At 42.0% G+C, this 19,822-nt stretch overlaps 1 protein-coding gene across 2 annotated transcripts in view; it reads right to left on the reverse strand.

Annotated features, from left to right (window-relative positions):
* Positions 1-19,822, reverse strand: part of FAM81A (family with sequence similarity 81 member A) — a 79,147-nt gene that overhangs the window by 53,545 nt on the left and 5,780 nt on the right. Inside the window, exons 2-3 of one of the 2 annotated variants that reach the window (XM_043555305.1) lie at positions 6,315-6,411; positions 4,765-5,038 (exon numbers count right to left, since the gene is read on the reverse strand). In XM_043555305.1, coding sequence (XP_043411240.1) covers positions 4,765-5,038; positions 6,315-6,334 — 294 coding nt within the window. In that variant the 5' untranslated portion in view covers positions 6,335-6,411. The remainder of the gene's footprint in view (positions 1-4,764; positions 5,039-6,314; positions 6,412-19,822) is intronic. The other variant, XM_043555304.1, reaches the window with a different exon arrangement.

A 19,822-nucleotide genomic window follows, 5' to 3' on the forward strand; every position in this document is an offset into this window, starting at 1 on the left:
TGGCTCAGAGCCTGGAGCCTGTTTCCGATTCTGTGTCTCCCTCTCTCTCTGCCCCTCCCCCGTTCATGCTCTGTCTCTCTCTGTCCCAAAAATAAATAAACGTTGAAAAAAAAAAATTAACTTTAGGGGCGCCTGGGTGCCTTGGTCGGTTAAGTGTCCAACTTCGGCTCAGGTCATGATCTCACGGTCCGTGAGTTCGAGCCCCGCGTCGGGCTCTGTGCTGACAGCTCAGAGCCTGGAGCCTGTATCTAATTCTGTGTCTCCCTCTCTCTCTGCCCCTCCCCTGTTCATGCTCTGTCTCTCTCTGTCTCAAAAATAAAAATAAACGTTAAAAAAATTTTTTTTTAAATTAATTTTAAAGACTGGGCAGAAGACTCGAGGAGACATTTCACCAAAGAAGACATACAAATGACCAATAAGCACCTGAAAAGGTGCTCAGCATCCTCAGTCATTAAAGAAATGCAAATCAAAACTACAGTGGGACACCGCTACACGTCCATTATAATGACTATAATCAAAGAGAGAGAGAACACCAAGTGTTGATAAGGATCTGGAGAAACGAGAAGTCTCATATATTGCTGATGAGATCGTAAAATGTGTACAGCCACTTTGGAAAATTATTCGGCTATGTTTTAAAAAGTTAAACATACGCTTACTGTAAGACTCAGTCAGCAGTTCTACTCCTAGTAATTTACCCAAGAGAAATGAAACCATGTCCACACAGGCTTATATAAGCAAGTGTTCACAGCAGCTAAAACCTGGAGACAATCCAAATGTCCATCAATTAATGGATGGATAAGCAATATGTGGCATATCCATAGAGTAGGATACTACTCAGAGATAAAAGGAAATGAACTACAGGCATACCTTGTTTTATTGTGCTTCCCAGACACTTCAGTTTTCTACAAACTGAAGGTTTGTGGCAACCCTGTGTTGAACAAATCCACTAGCGCCATTTCTCCAACAGCATTTGCTCACTTCATGCTTCTGTGTCATATTTTGGTAATTCTCACAATATTTCAAACTTTGTCATTATTATTATACTTTTTATGGTGATCTGTGATCGGCGACCTTCGACGTTACTACAGTAATTGTTGTGGCATGCCACAAAATGCACCCATATAAGACAGTGAATTTAACGGATAAATGTGTGTGTGTTCTGACCGCTCCACCAACCAGCCATTCCTCCATCTCTCTCCCTCTCTTTGGGCCCCCCAATTCTTTGAGCCACAACAGTACTGAAATTAGACCAACGAATAAGCCTGCAATGGCCGCTAAGTGTTCAAGTGAAAGGAAGACTCGCATGTCTCTCACATTAAATCAAAAGGAGAAATGAAGAAACTTGGTGAGGAAGGCATGTCGAAAGTCAAGACAGGCCAAAAGCTAGGCCTCTTGTGTCAAATGGTTAGCCAAGTTGTGAACGCAAAGGAGAAATTTTTGAAGGAAATTATAAGTGCTACTCCGATGAACACTCAAATGATAAGAAAGCCAAAGGGCCTTGTTACTGATATGGAGAAAGTGTGAGTCATCTGGACAGAAGATCAAACCAGTCACAGCATTCCCTTAAGCCAAAGTCTAACCCAGAGCAAGGCTCTAACTCTCTCCAATTGTGTGAAGGCTGAGAGGTGAGGAAGCTGCAGAAGAAAAGTCTGAAGATAGCAGAGATTGGTGTATGAGGTTTAAGGAAGGAAGCCGTCTCCATAACGTAGACGTGCAAGGTGAAGCAGCAAGTACTGATGTAGAAGCTGTAGCAGGTTATCCAGAAGGTCTAGCTAAGATAATGAATGAAGGTGACTATACTGAACAACAGATTTTCAATGTACATGAAACAGCCTTATATTGAAAGAGGATGCCATCTAAAATTTTCATAGTTGGAGAGGAGAAGTCAGTGCCTGGCTTCAAGGCTTCACCCCCTGTTAGGGGCTAATAATGTAGCTGGTGACTTTCAGTCAAAGCCAATGCTCATTTACCATTATGAAAATCGTCGGGCCCTTAAGAATTATGATAAGTCTACTCTGTCTGTGCTCTATAAATGGAACAACAAAGCCTGGATGACAGCACATCTGTTCACAACATGGTTTATTGAATATTTTGAGACCATTGTTGAGATCTGTTGTTGAGAAAAAAAAGATTCCTCTCAAAATATTACTGCTCATTGACAGTGTATCTGGTCATCCAAGAGCTCTGATGGAGATGTACAATGAGATTTATGTTGTTTTCATGCCTGCTCATACAACATCCATTCTGCAGCCAAAGGATCAAGGAGTACTTCCATCATTTAAGAAATACATTTCATAAGGCTAGAGCTACCATAGACAGTGATTCCTTCTGGAAATCCCTCTGGAAAGCATTCACCATTCTACATGCTGTTAAGAGCATTTGTGATTCATGGGAAGAGATCAAAATATCAACAAGAACAGGAGCTTGGAAGAAGTTGATTCTAACCCTTGCGGATGACTTTGAGGGGTTCAAGACTTCATTGGAGAAGGTAACTACAGATATGGAAATAGCAAGAGAACTTGAATTAGAAGTGGAGCCTGAAGATGGGACTGAATTGTTGCAATCTCGCGATAAAACTTCAACAGATGAAGAGCTCCTTCTTATGAGTGAGCAAAGAAAGTCTTTTCTTGAGATGGAATCTACTCCTGGTGAAGATGCTAAGAAGACTGTTAAAATGACAACAAAAATTTAGAATATTACGTAAACCTAGTTGATAAAAGTTTTGAAAGAAGTTCTACTGTGGGGAAAAGAGGATCAAACACCATCATATGCTACAGAGAAACTGTTGATGAAACAAGAGCCAATTAATGCAGCAAACTTCATTACTGTCTTGTTTTAAGAAATTGCTGTAGGCACCCCAACTGTAGCCACCACCACCCTGATCAATCAGCAGCCATCAACACTGAGGCAGAACGATTACGACTCATGGGAAGCTCAGATGACGGTCGGCATTTTTTAGCAGTAAAATATTTTTAATGTTTTTTTAATGTTTATTTATTTTTGAGAGAGGGAGAGGCAGAACACGAGTGGGGGAGGGGCAGAGAGAGAGGGAGACACAGAATCCGAAGCAGGCTCCTGGCTCTGAGCTATCAGCACAGAACCTGATGCGGGGTTCGAACTCATGAACTGTGAGATCACGACCCAAGCTGAAGTCGGATGCTTAACCGACTGGGCCACCCAGGCACCCCACAATAAAGCATTTTTAAATTAAGGTATGTACATTTTCTTGGCATAATGCTACTGTACACTTAATAGATTACAGGATAGTGTAAACATAACGTTTATATGCACTAGGAAACCAAAACATTCATTTGACTTGCTTTATTGCTATATTCGTTTTATTGCGGTGATCTGGAAACGCACCTGCCAGATCTCTGATGTATGCCTGCACTGATACATGCTAGAACGTGACTGAACCTCAGAAAGATTATGCTAACTGAAAAAAGCCAGTTGCAAAAGACTTCATATCCTAAGACTCCATTTATATGGAATTTCCAGAAGAGACACGTTTATAGAGACTGAAAACAGTTTAGTGATTGCCCAGGCCTGGGGTACAAGTAGGGATTGACGGCAAAGAGACCTATAAAAATTTTCAGGGTGGAGCGCCTGGGTGGCTCATTTGGTTGAGCGTCTGACTTCGCCTCAGGTCATGATCTCATGGTTCGGTTCGTGAGTTCGAGCCTCGCGTTGGGCTCTATACTGACAGCTCGGAGCCTGGAGCCTGCTTCGGATTGTGTGTCTCCCTCTCTCTCCGCCCCTCCCTCGCTTGCACTCAGTCTCTCTGTATCTCTCTTAAAAATAAATAAACATTAAAAAAATTTTTTTTAAAAGAAATTTTCAGGGTGATGGAAATGTTCTACAACTGAGTTGGGTTGATGGTTGCACAACGGTATAAATTTCCTAAAAATACTGAATTGTACACTCATACTGGGTGGATTTTTGTGCCTTATAAATTATACATCAATAAAATATTAAAAAGTAAATAAACACAAATCTGACATGGAAAAAAATAAGGCTTAATTTCAGGAAGCATAAGTCAGGTACAATCTCTATGACTTGAAGCAAAGGTTTTCCTTAATCTATCCACATATCTTTTATTTATATATTTAAAAATTAATGTGAAGGATATCAACACTGTTCAATGTGAAAACTCAGGCCCCAAACAATCTTAAGCTTCTGAACTAAATTGTGTGCTGCCTGTGATTATTCAATAAATAGCAGTACATTTACAAATTTTAAAAATTTAGCCACTACTGGCCTTTCATTGGGCTCATTTCAAAGAAAAAAATAAAGCAATAAAAGGGAAGTCTGAGAAGCAATCCAAATGCATAAATTGTTTGAATAATAAACTGAATTATATGTAATCATTACGACCTAGAAACATTTAATCTGAAGCAGCAAAGGCTGGCCTAGTAATTGACTTAATAGCTGTCTTTGACAATATGAAGGGTTTTACAGGGAAACTATTTGACTAGTTCTTCTGCCTCTTCATTGAGAGCCGAACAAAACGAAGAGATTTCATAGTCAGCAAGGTAAATTTAGATTAAACATAAATGACACTGACAGTAACTGCTATCAAATACTGAAATAAATTTAATTAGGCTATTTGCTCAAGCGGGTTTCCTTGGCGAAAGCTAGAATACACAGCCCGAAAGCTTTGGTCTGAATGCATTACTGCCTGGCAGGCAAGAATTCCGCCTGCTGAGCCCCTGCAGGTCTGTGGGAAGGATCGCGGCCACGCTGACTTGCACACACCTTACTCACCTCAATATCCCGATTGAGTTGCTTCACTATGGCAGTGATGTTTCTGATGTGCTCCTCCAAGAAAAGCCTGGCCAGGCGGTCACCTCCCCCTTTGTTTTGCATTTTCTGCAAACTGCTGACAATGTCGTCTTTAATCCGGAAGGCGTGCTCCACAAGGGCAGCGGTTGTTTTCTCGTGGCAGAGGATTCTATCTTCCAGTTGTTCCACTAGGCTTACAGATGAGTAGGGTGCCATGGTCAGGGACTGGCTGTGTCGGGGCATGGTTCTAACTCGCCTGTGCAAGGGAGCCACATTACTAGGGTTGTTAATTGGGAAAAAGTAATTTTCAAAGCCAGAGTCAAGACTTTCCAGAGAAGGAAATGCCAATTATTTATCCCTACAAGCTAAACAGGGTTTGAGGGAGGGTTTCTGCACCAAAGAGTTTTCCTTGTGAGCCAGGAAACTTTAAACAATCATACGCAGACACTTCAGTGTGTTGGTAGTAGGTTCCATGACCGCCAAAATCAAGAGGCTGGTGGAATTGGGCACACAGATGTCTCCCCAGTTGAAGCTGTGTTATCAAGACTAAGCTGTATCATCGAAGTCAAGTCTCCTGACATGCCCTCCTCCTCCATTCCCCTACAGCAGTTTTCTAACATACTAACAAACTCAAAGGCCTACAAGGGTTAAGCAGGTAACATAAATGAATGATGCATATCACATATGATCGGGAGGGGACTGCAGAGACCTGGAAAGGGCATTCCTCCACTAAAGGCAGCCCCAGTTCTGCCCCATCCATGAGTAACCATCTGGGGATGTGGGTCTATTTTTCCAGATCATCTCATATTTTAAGAATAGCCAGGAAATTCAGACTTGTATGTGAAATCACCTGACTTTTAAATGTTAACAAGTCATTTAAAAAGTATTTTAAGATAATGCAGGCCAAACAATGCGCTTCCATGAGCCAGTTCTGGTCTATGGACCCCCAATCTGCAACTTCTGATTTAAAAGGGTTAGTGGTTGGGGCGCCTGGGTGGCGCAGTCGGTTAAGCGTCCGACTTCAGCCAGGTCACGATCTCGCCGTCTGTGAGTTCGAGCCCCGCGTCAGGCTCTGGGCTGATGGCTCAGAGCCTGGAGCCTGTTTCCGATTCTGTGTCTCCCTCTCTCTCTGCCCCTCCCCTGTTCATGCTCTGTCTCTCTCTGTCCCAAAAATAAATAAACGTTGAAAAAAAATTTTTTTTAATAAAAAAAAAATTAATTAAATAAAATAAAAAATAAATAAAAATAAAAGGGTTAGTGGGACACTAGTCTCCAGGCCTCCACAGTTGCGTTTTACCAGTGACCAGAAGTACAGCTGTACTGCAGGGCTATTATGAGGTCTTCACGTCTCACTATCGCTGAGCAGCCAACAGCATTCTACACAATGGAAGCTGGAGAGGGAACACAACTGTACTTCTATTGCCCTTGAACAAAATCATCCTTGGGTAATGTAACAGCCGCAAGCCTTCATTTATAATAACCATCACACCCACTAGCAGCCCTCATGGGATTGGTGGAAAGGAAAAGTATACCTTAGATGCATATTTTCCATATATTATACCTTTCCTCGGTGACGAGAGAAGGAAATACAGGGCACCATCGGGCCATTTTCTTTTTAATAATTCACATCTGTTGAAAAAAATAAGCATTAAATTATTTAACAGTTTATATCTGGAATTTAAATGACGTCTAAAGCTTATTATTAACTTACTAAGTGGATCGTAAATTATGCCAACACACCAATCAGTTGTATTATTAAATGTCTTCTATCTTACATACGGAATAAACAGCAAATGCTTCTAAATAAGGAGAAAAGAATCAAGCAAAATCAAAATTAATACTACGAAGCTTTGCTAGACAGATCAACAAAGACTGCTAAGTGGGTTTTCCTGAAGTTTCCTCATCCCGTACCTGCATGTCAAGCTTGAGAAACCCCTTTTAGGGAAACAAGATAGTTTCTTTAACAGGCTTTTTCAATCATGTAAGGTAGGAAACTACCTTAGTGAATGTGAACTCAGCAAATTTAGTAAACTCCATAGCAGATTAAAAGCACTTATTTCTAAATCAATCTTAAACAATACATCAATCAGATCTGACTTGGGGAACCTATCTATCCACTAAGAGAATAAGATTGATATTTATTAAAACTGTACAATAAGATATCATCATTCATATTATTCCTTGCATATAAGGAACAGTTGATCATCCCAGCACACTAGAAATTTGAACAAAACTGGAGAGTTTTTAAAATATTTTCTTACTTGAGTTTCTCAATACTGCTGTTAATTGCCTTAACACAATGAATGCCTAGTAACCATGATCTGATTCAGTAATTAGTTCTCATTTAGATGCTGGATTCAGAGAGCATTTGTGATTGAAACCACTGTTTTGGCATCATCTCCCCAGTGTGTTATTTTTAGAGTTTCAAAATGCGAACATTTCATTTTCCTAGACAAAGAACTTTGAATTTAAAGAAATTACATTTAAGAAAAAAGTGATTCATGCCAAACAAGTTATGATGCCAAAGGACTTCTTCAGTTCTCAAGATAATAATCTGTCGTTTAGATTACATGAAATCAGGCCAGTGTGGAAGATGTTAGTATTTAGAATCATAGAATCTTTACCATTTAAAAGTTGTAATATACCTTAGTTGAGATATTAATCTATAGAATAGCCTAACCTACGAAACATTTATTTGGCTTCTGTTTTGCAGCTGAGTAACCTAAATGTGTAAGACCAAAAATACCCTCCCCCTCAAGGGTTTCACAGCCTACAGAGAAACAATGGGATAAATGGCTATGAACGAAAAACACATAGGGAGGAAAAAAGAAGATGCCTTACTGTTTCCTGGGTAGCAGCAGGTCAGGGAGGAACTAAGGAAAATGAGTAGGATTTCCCAACGTGGAGAACAGAGAGACTGTTCCACACCTTCCCTCAATACTCCAACACCACCTGTACTTTCTACGCTCTTGGAACACTCTGGCATAGGCCCCTCTCCCAGCTCCATATGGGGCCACTCCAGCCAATGCCAGCCCCCCCCCCCAATGCCACACCACCCACCACGGTCCGTGAATATGTCATGCACTCTTCTGCCTTCATACCTTTGTCCATGAGCTCTATATCACAAACACCCTTCTCATCCCTGCCTGCCTAGAAAACTCCTATTCATCCTTTAGGCCTCACCTGCCTGCCCCTCAATTCAATAAAATGGCTCCCTTGTTTGTATTTCTTCAGCACTTATTCTGTATGTCTTATACTACTTATTACACCCTATTATTTTTAGCCATGTAATATTTCATCTCCCTTAAGCTACATGCTCCTTACAGGCATATTTCAAATCATAATAGACATAGAGCTGACCTAGAAGATTCCGTACGTGCCTGTTAATGGGAGCATGACTTGCATTCCAGTGTCAGAAACTGTAGCAATGAAGGCATTAGAGAATGTTTTAGTTAAAAAGCATAGTTCTTTCCTGAGACTGCATCCCAAACAGCCACTTCATATAATTATTTGCAAATAAATGGAGACTTTTGGAATCTCCTTTTCTGAAGGTCATTTCATCCCTCTGGAATTATCCTGCCTGAGCCACAGAAACCCAGCCACATTTCTGAAAAAAAGAGTCTATCCACCACTCATTGTCTAAGATTGCTTTTCAGAATAAACCTATTACCAAGCACTATGCACTCTCTACAACGGGAAATGTCACATGGCATGAATTCACAACACACACTGAGGTCCGTTCAGAACTGGTGCCCTCTGCATGGCATATGGTAGGAATTGGTTTATGTTAGTTTTCTTGGTTGGTTAGTATCACGATCCTTTGCCAGAACAATGGGATCTATATTGCAAATGAATAAAGATTAAAATTAAGGAAGTCACAGGGTTAAATAACTTCCCAAAGATCATTCCCAGATCTTCCCATTGTCAATCCTGGCTTATGTGCCTGTGGTCATCAGTTTCTGCACATTTATAAATCTGAACTCCAGCACCACAAGTGGGTCTACAACATTATTGGGCAGATCCGGGTTGTATACTGCTCTGACTGTGCTGTGTTTTGCTGTAATAATATTAATCTCCAGTATGAGTTTAAAAAACTTGGGGAAATTAGGGGAAGGGGTAGGTAGATAAACAAGAGAGAAAAAGAAGTGAAAGAAATAAGAAAACATAAAATCAGGGGCACCTGAGGGGCTCAGTCGGTTGAGCATCTGACTCTTGATTTCTTTTTTTTTTAATTTTTTTAATGTTTATTCATTTTTCGAGAGACAGAGTGTGAGCAGGGGAGGGGCAGAGAGAGAGGGAGACACAGAATCCGAAGCAGGCTCCGGGCTCTGAGCCATCAGCACAGAGCCCGATGCGGGGCTCGAACCCACAGACTGTGAGATCACGACCTGAGCTGAAGTCAGCCGCTTAACCGATTGAGCCACCCAGGCGCCCCCTGACTCTTGATTTCTGCTCAGATCGTCGTCCCAGGGTCATGGAATCCAGCCCCACATCAGGCTCCATGCTGAGCATGGAGCCTGCTTTAGATTCTCTCTCTCTCTCCTCCTCCCTCTGCCCCTCTCCCCCAACTCACACTCTTTCTCTAAAAATAAAATAATAATAAAACAAGAAAAAAAAAAAAGAAAAAGTGAAAGTAAAATCGCAACGCTCCAAATATGCAGTATACCTATACCATTTGGTTGTTCACACAAGAGTAAAGGGAAACGCTATTATCTAAACCAAAATAATTATTTGGGATTACAAGGATTCTTATTGGGTAGAAATACCTACAGTATCACTTAATGTAAAATGATATATGATTTTTATAAGTTAAAATGACAGGTTTTACTGAAAAATTAAATTCTAATCATAAAAATATTTAGTTTTTCAGTTTCCTATTAAAATACAGCACTGAAGTGCAGCGTGTCAGAATTTTTTTTAAAAATAGGCAAAGCATGTATGAATAAAGGGGTTGTAATCTGGTGGTAGGGGGGAAAGCCTATTTTCTTATAGTTAAAAATACAGGGAAAGGATAGAGAGCAGAGAACAGCGGAAGGTGTGTCTAGAAAGACGGGTAGGAGGGAGGAGAGCTCTAACCCACCTCAGGGCCTGAGACTTTGTCCTGGGGCAGTGTGGGGACGGGCAGCGCGGCTGCGCCAGGGCTGGGACTGGGAAAGGCAAGCTACAGAGGGGTGGAGGGTTTAGAGAAGGGAGAGGTCCCTTGGACCAGAACTCAGCCCGGAAGGGCGGGGCCTGGGGGAGGAGCTTCTTCCCTCCTTACTATTCCCACTCTTCTCCTGGCCCCGCTCTGCCTGGGCTTTCTCCACTTTCTTTTCCTTTTTTACCCCTCAGGGCTCTCCCTGCAATTTCCTTGGCCCTTTCCTTTTCCTTAACTCCCCATTCTCGCTGCTCATTTTCCTTTCCCCTACTGCCTGTACTTCCCTCCTTCTGCTTCGTGCAACCGCGGACAAAATTCTCTAGCGTGTAAAGCATGGGCACCGAGGTCAGAAAAACCCTTATTTGAATCCTGGCTTCTCCGCTAACAATACGATCTTAGCAGGCTGGCCTTACCTTGTTGGGCCAGCGACCTCATAAAGAATAGCTGCTCATTCTCACCAAGTGTTTACCCATATCAGGCACTCCTGGAGCACATTTATGTGCATTAGTTGAATTCATCCTCAGAGTCGGTGAAGGGGCTGCGCTTATCGCCATTTAACCAAAGGAAACAGAAATGTTCAGCAAGTGGCCCAACCATACATGGCCAGGAAAGAACAGAGCAGGGAACCTAGGGCCTCCTCCTCTTCCTCCCCAGGCATTAACCACTGAAGGATTATGGGGAATCCAGAATGCGGTCTGGCCTTAGGGCACTGAATGCGCTTCCAGTAAGGGCTGGTTCCTTTCCCTTCCCTGGCTGACGCATATCTGATAGAAAATACATCCATTGCTAAAAATAAAACTTTATATAAATGGCTCAGCAAATAGTACTCATTTGTTTAAGGAGGGAGATATGATATTGTTTACTATGTGGGGCTAGTGGGGAAATGATTAGGCAGCTGCTATAATTCTTTCATTTGGCCAATGCTATTCCTCCAGGCCCCACCATGTGCTGAGGTTACAGCTGGACTGAAGCAATGCTGTCACTTGTGTTTTCTGAACCAGGGCACATATGTGAAAAGAACAGTTTGCAATACACATATTTCATATGGAGAAATTTGAAACATTTTAAAAAACACCTTTTCTTAAAATGAAAAATGCTTTTTGTGACTATTAAAATTTAAGGTCTACAGAAAGGCATAAAGTGAAAACCACCACTCAGAAATTGCTGATGTTAATGTATCACTTTACTATTTTTTTTAATTTTTTAAAAAAATTTTAGAGACAGTACTCACTGCCCACATGTGAGTCAAGTCAGGGAGGGGCACGGGGGGGGGGGGGTGGGGGGAGGGAGAGAGAGAGAGAGAGAGAGAGAGACAGACAGACAGACAGAATCTTAAGCAGGCTCCAAACTTAGTGCAGAGCCAGACATGGGGCTGGATCTGTGACTCTGGGATCATGACCTGAACCAAAATCAAGAGCCGGACATGAACCAACTAAGCCACCCAAGCACCCCTGAAAAGTTATATATTTTTTTAAATTTATTTATTTATTTTTGAGAGAGACAGAGACAACATAAGCAGGGTAGGGGCACAGAGAGAGAGGGATGGAGGGAGAGAGAGAATCCCAAGCAGGCTCTGAGCAATCAGTACAGAGCCCAATGCCGGGCTCGAACTCACAAAACCATGAAATCATGACCTGAGCCGAAACCAAGAGTCCAACGCTTAACCAACTGAGCCACCCAGGTGCCCTTGAAATGTTATTTTAAATCATGATTCAGTTCAACTTTTTGGTCTCTTATTTTCCTTTCCTTTGTTTTATGAAATGACGTAGGTAGTATAAAAGTCAGTGGGGCAGAGTGCAAGCTACTTTAAAAACAGGTTGAGGTGAGACTCAGACAATAAAATCTAAAGAATCAAGAAGGGAGAAAATCAGTGGATCTGTGAGAACAATCCAAGACACTGCTGATAACTCACAACTAAAACAGGGCAAACAGTCCTCACACTTGTGATTACTAGTTCAGTGTTAGTCTCTGGCTCTATACTGTGGGCTCCATGAGGAGCTGTATTGTCCACAGTATCCCAAGCACCTGGCACACGGCTGATGAACTGTTTGCTAGACGGACAAATCTCAAGGTCAGATGACAGAAATGAAGACATCTCATAATGTTGAATTTAATCAACCGAATTATATCCTGACCAGAGAATGAATGTGTGACCATAAAGGGGGATAGTGTACATTGCATATCTAGTAAAAGCAGAGTGTGAAGAGGCAAAATTCATCACTGATCCCAACAACCTAAGAATCTGCAGCAGCAGGAAGAGTTCTATAACGCTGAGGGATGTTTTAAGTTCTCATGGCCCAATGACATCAGCCACTGAGATATTCCTGCTCACTCTTCTTGCCCTGAGCCCACACTCAACCACACACATCATTTAGCTTCCCATGTGGATGTGTGTAAAAGGAGAACGTGCAGGAAGCAGCATGAGCCCCGCTGTCAGCTACTCTTCTCGTGGCGCTGGGAACCAAAGTCTGTCTCCTGAAATCGGATGGTCTCTGACTGCTGTAGCAGAGCTGAACATCTAAACCTGAAACAGCTGATGAGCACCACCTGGTACCTATTGTGGGGAACAGACTAATGTGTGAGGTAGCCCCCAAGATCCCTGCCTCTTGAAGTCTGTATTTGTGTGATCCCCTCTCCTTGAGTATGGCGGGGCCTGTGACTTGCTCCTGACCAACAGAACACAGCGGAGACCAGTCAAGCGGCAGTCACCTGTACTCAGTCCGCAACTGCAGTCACCCAGGATTCTGATACCAAATCACACGGGGTGTGGTTCTCCTCGCTGGGAAGAGATTTATTTATTTTATAATCCACCTTTTAAGTCATTTAACAAATTCCTAACTGGTTGCTTTGCTTTAAAAAAATCTCAAAAAGGGGCGCCTAGGTGGCTCAGTTTGTTAAGCATCTGACACTTGATCTCAGCTCAGGTCTTGATCTGAGGGTTGTCAGTTCAAGCCCCATGTTGGGCTCCACTCTGCCTATGGAGCAGACTTAAAACTAAATAAATAAATAAATAAATAAACAAACAAACAAAAAAATAAATAAATAAAATCTCAAAAAAACAATGAAGAACAAGAACTTTAACAAGTTTTTTCATAACATTGGCTCTGTGCTGGCCAATGGAAGCAAATTATAAAATAAATCTAATTGGCCATAATAGATAAAATCACAAGGGATACCATTTCACCCCATCATATTGGCAAAACTCAAGTGTGGCAAGATCCAGTAATGACAGGAATATATATGAAACAAACAGGAATAGCAAATGGGAGTGTGAATCAGTACCACCACTCTGGAAAGCAATCTTCAACATCTAGTAAAGCTGACGATGCACAAACTCCATGACCTGATGATTCCACTGCTAAGAAATACCTCAGAAACTTCTCAAGCATGTTCAAAAAGAGACACTAACAAGACTACTTAAGGTAGCATTGTTTCTAAGAGCAAAAAAGTAGGTGGTGGGGGTGGGGGAAGTGGATTGAACACCCATCATTAGGCAAAGGGATGAATAAACCATGACACATTCATGCAATGGAAGAACCACCAGTTGTGGAAATAAATGGGTTAGAATTACACGTCCCAGTGTGAATGAATCTCACAAATATATTAAGCAAAAAGACCAGCTGAAGAAGGATATGGACAGCATGGGGACCCTTTTTTTTTTTTATTAAAAGAAAATTTTTTTAACATTTATTTATTATTGAGAGACAAAGAGAGACAGAGCATGAGCATGGGAGGGGCAGAGAGAAGGGGAGACACAGAATCTGAAGCATGCTCCAGGCTCTGAGCTGTCAGTACAAAGCCCAACGCGGGGCTCGAACCCACAAACTGCGAGATCATGACCTGAGCTGGTCCAACGCTCAACCGACTGAGCCACCCAGGTGCCCCCATGAAGACCTTTTTATAAAGATTTAAAATATGCCGGGGCGCCTGGGTGGCGCAGTCGGTTAAGCGTCCGACTTCAGCCAGGTCACGATCTCGCGGTCCGTGAGTTCGAGCCCCGCGTCAGGCTCAGGGCTGATGGCTCAGATCCTGGAGCCTGTTTCCGATTCTGTGTCTCCCTCTCTCTCTGCCCCTCCCCCGTTCATGCTCTGTCTCTCTCTGTCCCAAAAATAAATAAACGTTGAAAAAAAATTTTTTTAAAGATTTAAAATATGCCAAATAATATGCTGAATCTATATCTAAAGATGAGCATGGAAATGGCAGACACCAAGTCAGAGTCCTATTTGTCACTGAGTGAGAGAAAGAGGGGATCAGACACAGGGATACAAAGGGCTTTAACTAAATATATGATTGTTTTTGATGTTTTACTTCTTAAACTTAATTTTTCGTTGTATCATTAAAAAAAGAAAATAACTTCTTCCCACCCCCGCTTAAAAACAAACATGTAAAGACCACGAGATGGAAGGAAGCCCTAGTGTTAGTCTCTTCAGTACATGCACAGAATGCAATCTTGCCCTAGACATTCTGAGGACCATGAAATTAGAACAGTAACTAATCTTTATCAAATCTCTAGCCCTAAAGCATTTTATCCATACTTGGTATGTGATCGTATCTAAATGTTAGTGTTTCTATAGATGGCTATTGGTTAAATGTCCAACAGTAAAACAGTAGTTAATTAAAACATGGCAAATCCACACAAGAACATATCAATAGTTACTTAAAATAATGGTTGCTTAGGGCGCCTGGGTGGCTCAGTCTCAGGGTCGTGGGATCAAGCCCTGTGTCAGGCTCTGTACTGAGCATGGAGCCTACCTGGGATTCTCTCTCTCTCTCTCTCTCTCTCTCTCTCTCTCTCTCTCTCTCCCTCTGCCCCTCTCCCCCATTTGTGTGCCTGCCCTCTCTCTCTAAAATAAATAATAATAACAAAAAACTTGGACTTTTAAATAATAAAAAAATAATGGTTATAAAGACTATGAAGTAACATGGAAAATATTTATATGCTAGCTATAATGTTACTTTTGTTAAAAGAACAAGATTTGAAAAAGGATTTATAATACTATATAAAACCATAAACAGGGCCTGAAACCACAAGTTGGCTCCATTGCACCACAATTTAGATGGTACAAACATTTTAACTTGAGTTTAAAGGACCTTCATATTTTTAAGTTCTACCCCTCTTTCTCCTCCTCCTCCCCAAGATGAGGAGCTCACCAGACCCTGGGCCTGTGGAGGTGGGTAGAGCAGTCAAGGGCACGACAACCACCACCCCACTGTGTGCAGAGGCCATCCTTCTCTGCCTTCCTCCCCTCTCCTACCCGACCGACCACGGGACTCTGCTTCTATGAGTGGACACTTCCTTGACTTGCAGCCACGTTTAATACCACTGCCCCAATCCACCCTGTGCCAAGTTGCTGGCATTGTTCTGGGATGCTAATAGCTGGTGTTTGGGTAAATCATTTGTTTTCAGTACAAAGAGGAGGAAGAGAGTTGTGCAACTAATTTCAAAGCCAAAATATTAGATTGATAAAGAAAGCCCAAGAAAAACCACTGATAATGGCAGGAGGTTTCCACAAATTAACCACAGGGCTCAGATTGAAGGAGTGCCTCCAAGTTATGTGCAAAGAAAATGAAACCGCACAAGTAAGCATGCCCTGTCTTCTTCTTAGTAGACAGCTCCCCTCTCCCTAAACCGGACGGAGTTTTGGAGAACAGATAGATGAGCCATCCTTGCAAGAAATGTACTAGGCTAGCACTTTGGGGGATGGAAATGGCATTATCGTTATAAGATACATCCAGAAGAAATTTGGGTAAGTCACCAAAGAAGGGGATGTTATAACATCTCCCCACCCCCCAACACAGCCCCTAAGACACTGGGTATCCTCCCACCAAAATGTGCCTTTCTGGATACCTTAGGTCAAGGGCAAGTGAATCTTCCCTGACATACCTTCACATTTCTTTCCAATTCTACATTACCCCAGCAACCCAGAAATCCCTCACCTGTCCTGAGGGGAGTGTGGCAGGGCTTCAGTACTAAAAGTAATAATATTTTTTAAAACAATGTAGGGGTGCCTGGTTGAGCGTCTGACTCTTGATCTTGGCACAGGTCATGATCTCACTGTTTGTGGGTTCAAGCAATGCATCGGGCTCTGCACTGACCATGTAGAGTCTGTCTGGGATTCTCTCTCTCCCTCTCTCTCTGCCCCTCCACACCCTGCACGTGTGTTCTCTCTCTCTTTCTCAAAATAAACATTAAAAAAAAAACTTTCTAAAACAATGTAAAGAAACAAGCCAAAATATAAATAGTGACATTGGGTACGTTTGTGCACCCTTTCTCTCTCTAAAATACAAAATAATATTCTACTTTTCCTTATTTTCAAAACACTTTAATAAGTACACTATTTTCACAGTGACAAAAGTTTAAATAACAACTTCTGGAATAAAAGAATGAACAAAAGAGAGAAAATAAAACAAAAAAATCAGGAATTGTCCATTTACAGTCATCAAAACCAAGAGACAAGCCTGATTCTGGGTTTAACAGATATTCCAAGGTTCAGAAAAATAAGTTTGCTGGAGGTTTTTTGTTTTGTTTTTTGTTTTTACTGTGGTTAAAAACACGTAACCCAAGATTTGTCATCTTTAAAAAATTTAAATGTGCAGTACCATAGTGTTAACTTTATGCACACTGTTGTGTAACAGATCTCTAGGGGCACCTGAGTGGCTCAGCTGGTTACGTGTCCGACTCTTGATTTCAGCTCAGGTCATGGTCTCACAGTTTGTGAGTTAGAGCCCTGAGTGTGAGCGCAGAGCCTGCTTGGGATCCTCTGTCTTCCTCTCTGCTCTCTCTCTCTCTCTCTCAAAAATGAATAAACTTAAAACACGCACACACACACACACTAAAAAACAAAAAAAAACAGACCTCTAGAACTTTTTCATCTTCCAGAACTGAAACTCTACACTCATCAAACAACTCCCAGTTTGCTGTGAATTGTTACCCAAGCCCCATTCTCTCCTGTGTACATAATGAGGCCTGAGCCCAGTGCCCTCACTGAAGCCCTCCTCAAGGCCCTGGATTGTCCTCACGTAGGCAATCAGGCATTGTGTCCAGGTCCAGTGGCTGCCATTGGTGGGAGCTAGCAGCACAGCATTCCAAAAATCTTAGATTCCAGAGATAGCGTGAGTCCCTCCGCAGGTCCCAAGGCAACTATTTCTAATGCCTTTTATGAAATGGCCTTGATTCCACTTTGCAAGACTTATTTTCTTTCCCTTCCACTCTATCACAATTCACAAGAAGAATTCTGTTGAACGTAGAAAGGTGAAGAATGGCTGTATTTCTGAACCATAAAAAAACCAAAAACAAAACAAAACAAAAAACTTTAAAATGCTCAAACCATTTATGGTGGCTGCTAGAAAGGACAGGGATTGCTACAGAACTGAAGAGATCCAGTAAATCTGCAACATACATGTGGCCTCTGTCAGGTCCAGATGGATTCACAAATGGACTGGAATCATCTGAACCCCCAGAACCCAAGGAATAGCCACCGACGTGACTTTAATCCATTCTCTATACTTCAGAACAATGTGAACATTTTTAGGAGAAACATTGCAAAAACAGATTGGTTTCTGTTCCCGTCTATTAATAACAGCTATTTTGAAATACTATTTAAATCTTCTATTGTTAGTTGAACTTTTCAGGGATTATGTCTCCCCAACTGAGCTACTTTGGGGCAGCAGGGACATCCTGCCAAATGATTCTGGAACCCTCAGGAAGCCCAACACAGCACCTCTTCACAGACACTCATAAATATCTGTTCACTTGTTTGTTTTTCTAATTTGGTAAGGCCCATCATTTCAATTATTGAGTTGCTGTGCCCCGATGACATATCGATTGCTGACTCAAGGTCCCTTTCGAGCTGTAAGCCTGGCTGACTGCTTCAGGTTGCCCTACAGTGTGCACAGGCACTGATACATGCATGTACCTACACCACAAAGAAGTGTCTTAATATTACTTTTAGGGTGTTTTATTATGATCAACAGCTATATTTGGCAACTTTTCTTTTTAGCATTAGAGAAGACACATTACCAAATGCTAAAAAGGGAATCTGCCAAATGCAACAGCTAGAACAGAAAAAATATTACTAAAAGCTGGTGTAAACTTTCTACCTACTAAATTACCTACACACCCAGATGCACCAAGGGCCATGGAGAGGAAGGCATGACTTTGTACACTTGTGTAGACAGAATGCAAGTTGTGACTTCTGGGTTCTAGCCTATATGCATCTCTGACTGAAAAGCTATGCATCTGGCCACGGAAGAAAGATCCAGCCTCCAGCTTCTGCCCTTTTTCTCATACACAGTGGGAGGGGGCTGGACGTATCTGCTGAACACAGGAGTCGGTGAGAGACTCTTTTATTTGGAGTAACAGCTTGAGTTCAATGCATTAATTTTATAACTATTTTAGAGAGGGCAGGGGAGGACTCCTGAGCTCTTCCAGAGATAATTAAAAATGAGGAAAAAAGAAATCTGAAATAAACAAAAAACAAGCTGAAAGCACCAGAGGTTTCTGAATAACATCTTCCCGGTTAAACAATTTTAAGAATTCCATAATGTGAAAGCAACCCCCACACATTCTCTCCCACATAAACACGCTTTGTATGTAAGCCCCACTCAGCTAAGCAACAGAATCTCTTGCCTTCACTTCTGTAGCTACTTTATCCAGAGAAGATGTCATCTGCACAAAAGCATTCTCTTAAGAATGAGAAAAAAGCTGACCACCAGCCAGCATGCGCAGGCACGCCTTGAGGAGGAATAATGTCTTTCCAACAATCCCAACAACTCACCACCATAAAATCTGATTACTGACTTTAAATGCCAATCTTGCTTTAACAGAGACTGAAAAATTCAGGCCTTTTGATGTCTGTCAACCAGCACATTCCCAGTAACCGTTCCTGGTGTACCAAAAAGGTAACTCAATGAGTGACTCAATGAACCGCTTTATTGTAACTGGTAACAATGTTCTTAAAATACCAAGAACCACTGAGCCATGGGGGGTGAGGGGGGATCAATAGAAGACCAGCAAGTAGTAAAACAAACAAACAAACAAACAAAACCTGTTTATCTCTTTTCACCTGTTTTTATATTAAAAATGCATGGAACATAAAACCATATCCAATAAGCCAAAAAGAAGAATAATCCATACAGAGAGAGGGCTGAAAGCAGAAGAGTTGTTAAGAGAAGGGAACAGGCAGGAAGAGAGACAAGGGAGAAGAGGGGCAAGAGTGAAGGCAAAGAGGCAGTGCCAACGGGTAAGCAGAGGAGGAGAGGCGGCTAGACAATGAAGAGGAGAGAAACAGGTGGTCCGAGGGCTCCAAGGCAGGATGTGAGCCCGAGAAACTACTCCTCACACATGCAGCTGCTCATTTGGGGTGTGAAGAACTAGATGGGCCATTTTTAATATGCTATGTTAGGTTTCTCTAGTCTTTTTTTTTTTTAAATCAGATATGCCATGTCTTTGTCTTGACGCATATACCCAAAGTTAAGGTGTCATCAGGGGAAAATTACTTATTCCACTTACAACATGGAAGCACCTTTTCAAATCATCCATCGCTTCGTAAAAGGCCCGATTTTGAACCCACATCTACCTGACTCTTGGAGTGAGGCATGGGGTCTCGCTCACACCCACCAGCACGTACCAGAGGCTAGCAGACAACTCTAAGATCATCCTGAGCATTTTTCTAAAGGATTTTAATCAAGTAAATTCATCCAGTCAGCAAATACTCACTGAGCCTCCACAATGCTGAGCAAGACACAGCCCCCACGCTCAGAAGCTTCAATTCAACAGGGAAAGAGAACAGGCCGCCACGCAAGAGTAGAGAAGCTGGTACACGCCACGTAAGTGGTACACACCAGGCGTTGCTTCTACGCAGAAGGCAGGACGGATGTGACCCGGGCCGTCAGGTATAGCAT

Source organism: Prionailurus bengalensis, chromosome B3 (genome assembly GCF_016509475.1).
Source record: "Prionailurus bengalensis isolate Pbe53 chromosome B3, Fcat_Pben_1.1_paternal_pri, whole genome shotgun sequence".
In the NCBI taxonomy this organism is placed as follows: domain Eukaryota; kingdom Metazoa; phylum Chordata; class Mammalia; order Carnivora; family Felidae; genus Prionailurus; species Prionailurus bengalensis.